At 32.3% G+C, this 7248-nt stretch overlaps 1 protein-coding gene across 1 annotated transcript; it reads right to left on the bottom strand.

Annotated features, from left to right (window-relative positions):
• Positions 1-1080: 1080 nt before the first annotated feature.
• LOC140179319 (uncharacterized) lies at positions 1081-6407 on the bottom strand. Its single transcript, XM_072218044.1, has 7 exons — positions 6392-6407; positions 5771-5827; positions 5501-5659; positions 3610-3787; positions 3020-3499; positions 1763-2279; positions 1081-1716 (listed from the first exon to the last, which is right to left on the bottom strand). Exons 1-7 carry the CDS (start codon positions 6405-6407, stop codon positions 1081-1083), a joined length of 2043 nt encoding a protein of 680 aa, XP_072074145.1.
• Between the last annotated feature and the right edge of the window lie 841 nt (positions 6408-7248).

Raw genomic sequence — 7248 nt, forward strand, 5'->3', positions numbered from 1 at the left:
AGAGATCTTACCAGATTTCTTTGGATAGAAACGTAGAGCTCGATGAGAGCTTCGCGTGGTCGCAAACGGCTCGTCAATCGGAGCTCCGGATCAAAAGTTATGGCTCCCGGAAGATGGAGGTGAATAGTAGCACCACCCCTTTCTCCTCCTCTAAGTCCGCGGCCCTCTCTCTCTTAGGGTGGAAAAATGAGCTCAAAGCTCATTAAATGAGTTTATATATATTGGAGATGGGCCCGGTCCAACCCGTTAGCATTTTTGGTCCGTTTGGCCCACTTTGGGCCAAAACCTTTAAGATTAGTGCCCGGTTTTTAATTCTAAATTATTTTTCTCCTTTCAAAACAATAAATCAATTTTTCCAAAATTTTATTTTTCTCAAAACACAGTACCGGACAGGCTTAAACCGGTTCGGCTGCCGGTTCTCGATCTTTCGCAGAAAATACATTTTCTGACTCAGAAAAATTCACTGAAACCAATTTTTCACATTTATATTTTCAAATTAAAACTTCTAAATTTTGAATCTATCTCGGGCACTTAAAATTATTATTTTTATATCATGTGCCTATAATCCGTGTTCTATAGCTGATATTTTGCTAAATCTATTCTTATACAGCAAATCTGATTGCAACAATGGAAAGGATACAATTTTCTTACTAAAGAGATGCAATCAATGATGGGTATTGAGAAGAAAGTGACATAATATAATTCTGCAGTTACTAAAGGTATGAAAAAAAACACATGTTTATTTATAAAACTACACGACATGTTTTAAATGCTATAATGAATTTGACTTGCTTTTAAGGGAGACACCTGTTAATGGGAATAATGTCAATTTCTATTCATTTTAGTACAGATATGGTCATAAACACAATTTTACCCTAAATAATAAAACCTATATTTGAATCTTACCAAATTTAGTTTAGAACATCACCTAGATTGAGTCATTATACTAATCCTTTATATGGTGTTAATTACAAATTTCATTAGATGCAAAAACTACTATTAAACCATTGTACCAAAAATACTAAATTTTTTCATAATATCAAAGAAAACAAACCAATAAACTAATAAAGTTTGTGGTAGTCAGTAATTACCTTGGTTGTTAAGTAACCTCCTTTGTTTATGTAGGATATCATCCGAAAGTAATTTCCATGTGTTTTCCCATACATGTTTTGGTCTAGTTATGGTGTTTGAAAACAACAATGTTGCAAATAGTTTCCTGAGATATTGACCCGACCCCCAGATACTTGCTTCCTCAATAGCATCGATATATTCCTTGTCATCATCTAGAATACCTTGTGCATAACATGCTTCTCTAAATGTAAGGTATAGAATACCGTCAATAGTTCTAATATCCTCAAAGCTAGTTGGGCCTCTCACAAAATTTAGGAGTAATCGAAGATAGTATATTTCTCCTGATCCTGGCGGCACAAAGAATATCCGTCTAATAACTGAATGAGACTTGCGTGGGAACCATTTCCTTAGTAGTGGCTTCCACACAAACTTGGATGGGAATTCTGAATATGTTAAACTCTGAGCCTCACTGTACTTCTTGTTTGCCTGGAACCATCCAAGAAACATAGATTCCTTCACAGAAGCCTTCTTAGCAACATCTTCTAGATTTTCATGATCTTGAAAAATAATAGGTTGCTCACCTGGACCCCAAATATACCACAGAAGGGTCTCTAAAGTGGATTCCGTACCCAAATATTTTCCAAACTGCTTCACATGGAAATATATATCTACAGTCATAATACATGCTAACTTCATCACACTCATCATTCTCTACATCGGTTGTGCCACTGCTGTAAAATGTGGCAGTTACTCGATCGTTTCCTTTATTAATATACTTGAATAAGTACTTGATTGATCTTGATTGGTTGCACCATTCAACGTTAATGTGTGTCCCATATCTCAAAAGAAGCTTCCTATTGTGTGGGACAACATAACGATTGTCAAGTTCAACCCCACATTTGCTAACTGTCTTTCCATCATCTCTTCGCCTGTAAACAGGATATCCATCCTCGTCAATAGTAGTGTTGTTGACAAATTTCTTAGGAAAGTGTCTAATGCACTTTCCATTCTTCATGCACAGTGAGTCTTTCCTGATGCTCCCACATGGACCGTGCATCATGTATTTTTCTACAGCTTCATAGTATAGTGGATCTCTGTCCTTATTTGGTATTTCAGCACTTATGATTCGATCAATATTATCTGCAGTTGGATACTTGTCATCTCGATGTAAGAAGACCAAGATGTGTGCATGGGGGTAGACCACGCTTCTGGAATTCGATAGTATAGACAAATGAAACAATTAAACAAATTTAGTTCACAAAATAACCTTGAAAGTATGAAGTAATTTGATAGAGTGAAAGAGCATGTGGTTTTTAGATTATCCATCGGTCCCCGGTCCAAATTTTGTGCGTAATATAGTTCTTATGCAATGTTCTCAAGGTGAGTAGTTGAGTTGACCGTAAATAATTAAAATTAAAAACCATATCACATTGTACTGGGGGAAATAAGACACTACAATGTTTAAGTAAACTTCAAAATATATTTTAGATTACAAGTAATTTTACCTGCAACGACCCTTCCAAATATATTGTTCTTTCTGATGTCTTGGATTAAACGATCCAATTTGACCTTAAAGGCTCGATATACCATATTAGGACGGTCTTCAGCATTTAGATCCCTATTCTTTAGAAAATCCTCAAGCTCAGGTCACTTAGGATTGCAAGTAAAAGTTAAGAAGAGGTCTGGGTATCCAACAACCCTACAAATTGCCATGGTATCTTGATAGTTCTGTATCATATATCTTGGCCCTCCAGTGAAAGATGACGGAAGTATGATACATTTACCCCTTGATGAAGATGTTGTTTCACCCATCAATACATCTTCACTTATTCCCTTGTACATCTCACACCTAAATTTGTCCTAGTCTAATCGAATGTATGTTAGTCTAGCAGACTTAACCATAGAATATCCATCCACCAAAAATTGTTGGAATAATCTTCTTGAATACAGCAATGGAGAACCATCAGCTAACCTTTCTTGTATCCTAAATGCAAAAAAGTCCTTCATCATTACATCTTCGCGGCCCTTGGTCGAGTTAGTACGTCTTTTGTTAACAGGTATATGCTCCTTGAAACCATCCTCCCCATAAGGAAACAACAAAGGATACTGCAATCTTAAGTAGGAAGGATTAAGCTGATTTATTCTCTGAAGTCTTCCACTTCGAGTCTCGACAACAATATCCCTATCTATTTTTTCGAGATCAAAGTCACCCACAATTAATGCTGCCACCTCGTTTGTTGATGGTAGGTTATACCTTCTACCATCGTTTTCCTGCTTTCCCAACAATCTAAGCTTCACTACCGATGTGGCATCACCATTAATCTTTTGGCCAGCCATACGAAATGCCTTTACCAACACATTGTGTTGGTCCAACATGATCTTCAAATCTCTAACAATGTCTTTGTGAACTTTATCAGTGTTTTTTCCGCTGCAAGACACCCATATAATTTGCCATGTAATTTTGATTTTCCCCCTAAAAATATAAAGTATAAAACAAAAGCATCTCCAACAAAATTATTTTATTCCAAAGATTTATACCTTATTGCTGAAATGCAATTTTCAATCTCATTGTGCGTGTCAAAGACATATAGCTGTGCAAATTTGGCATGATCCCCTTCTTGTGGTATGAGGCTTCCCATTAAATGGTAGTTTTTCCCATATAGAATAAACGTGCGTGGACCTTTACCCTTTGCAACCGTTCGGTCAATCTTATCACCTAGAGAGGTGAATTGAAACATGCTATTGTAGGTCCTAATGTTGTTCTGAAAGTGTTTGCTTCTAGTGTTATTACTAAACAATAAATCATACAACATTTTTGGGGCTTCTTGTAGGTGAGGAATCTCAACTACTTGACCTCCCCCATAGCACAATGTATATTTCGGATCATTTGTGTGTAGTGCTTTTGTATCCTTTTGTCATAGCAAAACAATGCATGGCAATTCTCGCATTCATGGCTTGTATCTCCCATGTGCCAATACTCTGCAACTAAATACATCACCAAAAGTCCAATGTATAATAATGAATGTGATTGACAGGGATGGATCTACGTTAGGGAGTGTGGGGGCAAGTGCCCCATTAAAATTTTATAGAGTTACATGTAGTATATGGGATAAAAAATTATTTGCCCCACTCAATAAATAAATTTAACCCCATTATAATTTTTTAAATCTATCTCTGTTTCTATAATGTATAGAAAAAAGATCTCACTATTTATAATAGTATCATAGTGATTATAAAAATAATTAAATAATAATAATAATAAGATAATTAAAAATTAAGTCAGTAGTTTAAACTTAAGTACTAAAAGCATAATTTTTTTATGCTCTCTAAATTTCTAATTCTCTTTTCTTGCTATTTGTTCTTGACTCTCTGTTTCCTAGTAAAAATCCTTAACTTCATTCTTTAATTTTTTTTATTCAATTAAAGATTTATTTTTATTTTTTATATTTTTAATTCATTCAATTATTTTCATTTTATTTTATAATTATATTGTTGTATTTTTTATTACATGGTTAAATATTATTGAATAATAAGATCCATTAGCAATTTGAATTTTGAAATATAGTAATATTAACTAACAACAGAGAATAGTTAAAATAAAAAGTAAGATCCATATATACGGATATCTATTGATGTTTCTTCTTTTGAAGTTAGTTCTAGTTTTGTTAGTAATAACGAAATCAATTAAAAAAATTAATTATGAATATTTTAAAGAGTTAATTTTGTAATTTTATAAGACATGAATTTTTAAATAATTATTTAATGATATATATAAAAAATGAAATATTTAATTGGTTAATAATGAAAGAATTATTCAATCTTTTTAAAATATCAAATTTAAAAGAATAAAATTCTAAGTTATATGTTATTATTTAAATTACTATATAAGTGTTTTCATTTATTAGTTAAATAGCTAGAAGATTAATTAAATTTTATAATAATAAAATATAATTATAAAATTATTATCATGTTATATATATTTTGCTTCCACTATTAAATTTTTTTTTGGATTCGTCACTGGTGACTGAGATAATCAGCTAACTTATAATACATTTATCTAAAGCAATTTTCAAATTATACCTTCATTTTGAAATGGGGGACAACTTGCATCGGTTAAGTTCTTGGTCCGAGGTCTACCGACTGCAATAATAAAGAAATCAAATCCAAAGTCGACATATGAAGCCTAACGACTAAAGATTTGTACCTTATTTGTTTGTTGTGTTGTGACTTTTTTTTATACTGCCTAAAAGCACAGCCCTGCATCTTCTATTTTTTTCCATTTGGTCTACATCACCTTTATAATTTCCAAGGAAATATTTGGTCAATTCACCAACTATATATATAATTTGGAAAATAGTTTAATTACACTAAAGCCTAATACTTTTTAATTTATAAGTATGGAAATTGATTTAGAATAACATGTACTTACCTCTTCTGTCAACTTCCTTGTATGATGAGTTAACCTCTGTTTTGTCACAATCATGAGTGTTTGGCATGTCACTCTGGAAGCTCCCGTTTGCTATGGTGGTTGTTTCAAAGATAGTGTTTCTTACGTGTGTAATTGCATTGAATACTCTATCGCAAGAGGCTGCAAACAAATACATATTACCAACCTTTTATTTTCTTCATAAGATCACTATTCATATTGTCTTGATCAAATGAACTAAAAAATAGTTAACAAAGTGAAATTTTGATATACCTAGTAGTCTATCTTGCAACTGAAGTGGCCTATTTGACATAAGAGTAGATGTAGTATCTAAATTTAAAAAACAAAAATTAGTGTGTTGTAAATCATATTAAGGCACAAACTTGGAATTTGTCTAAATAAATTTGTGATCCATATGATTTAGTAGTACTACTTTTTATTCTGAACCTGATTGAGTGGGTTTATTAGATGGTTGCCTTCTACCAGCAAGCTTAATAGCTCTTTCTCTTCTATTAATTCTTGTGGTTGAATCAAAGAAATTTTCAAATACTCAAAAAATCATACTCTTTCAAACTGACAGATGTGAATAGAGTTTATAAATAACTGTCATCTAAGACTATTGCCTTTACTCTAGCCATGGTGTATTTTGGCGAACCCATTGTTGGATCTTACTATGCTTTTGAATTAACTATACATAATCCAATGACTAATTGCTTCTATAAGACAATTGGATAGTGGGTTTATTCTTTAAATACATTTCACTGCACTCCATGTCCGTGATCTTTGTTAGGACATTGTCAGCAGCGAGGTTGTTTATATAACAAACTTAAAAACTTCAGCAAAATTACCAATCCTAAAAAATGAACCAAACATTAAAGCTTAGTGTGTGCATACCTTCAGAATTACTCATTACAGGTGGTCTATTCAGGGCCAAAAGTTGTAATGATCCAACTGTTGTTAACAATGGTGTGAGGAAGTTGTGATTGATGGTTTAAAATGCATACTCTCAGAAACTTGCTGATTTTCCTTATTTTCACCCAATATTATTGATTGAGTCGATTTTAAGTTTTTCTTTGTTCCTAAAAAAATAATTACAATCAGATTTCAGTATTAAGACTGCCCTTATTGTTAACATATAATCTGTAGTAGTATTCTGAATAACTTGCACATGATACTAACCTTGCATCTCGAAATCTTTGATACATGTATCAGCTTTTCGTTTGTTTTTTAATACACTGAAACTTCCTTCATCTGAATAATAGCACCAAAAAATACTAATTAAGTAGTTTAAATAAATTACTTTCTCATATACTGCCTCATAAAAATATATTGATATTTTCCAAGCTACTAAATGAAAACTTTATTAATAGTCATTAATTTACCTCGTCTAGGTGACCATATGTTTAGACTGATATGCTTTAGCGGACTGGTTTGTAGTGTTTCATTCTCTCAATCCCTTCTAAAAGTTTGAAATTTCTTCTTCTTTTCATCTATAATACCCTTTCTTCTATTTCTAGCTATCAATGGAGTGTTGTTATCCATTTGAAATGCTTGTCATTCCCACTGTTTCAACATCATTCTAGCATTAGGATTCTACAATATGAAAATATTCAAATACACCAAAGAAAAAAAAGTGAGTGAGTTTTGTTTGCTTTCTTGTGACAACACCTTCTATACTACAAAACTATAAGAATTTGTTGATCTTTAAATTAGAGAAATTATTTAATTTTTTCTAGTTATTATATTTAGCA

Source organism: Arachis hypogaea, chromosome 15 (assembly GCF_003086295.3).
Source record: "Arachis hypogaea cultivar Tifrunner chromosome 15, arahy.Tifrunner.gnm2.J5K5, whole genome shotgun sequence".
Taxonomy (NCBI): domain Eukaryota; kingdom Viridiplantae; phylum Streptophyta; class Magnoliopsida; order Fabales; family Fabaceae; genus Arachis; species Arachis hypogaea.

Coding starts and splice junctions, on each gene's coding strand:
- LOC140179319 (XM_072218044.1), bottom strand. Junction 3,788..5,500: donor CAAGGAAGTTGACAGAAGAG/GTAAGTACATGT, acceptor TCACCTCTCTAG/GTGATAAGATTGACCGAACG. Junction 3,500..3,609: donor AATTGCATTTCAGCAATAAG/GTATAAATCTTT, acceptor GGTGTCTTGCAG/CGGAAAAAACACTGATAAAG.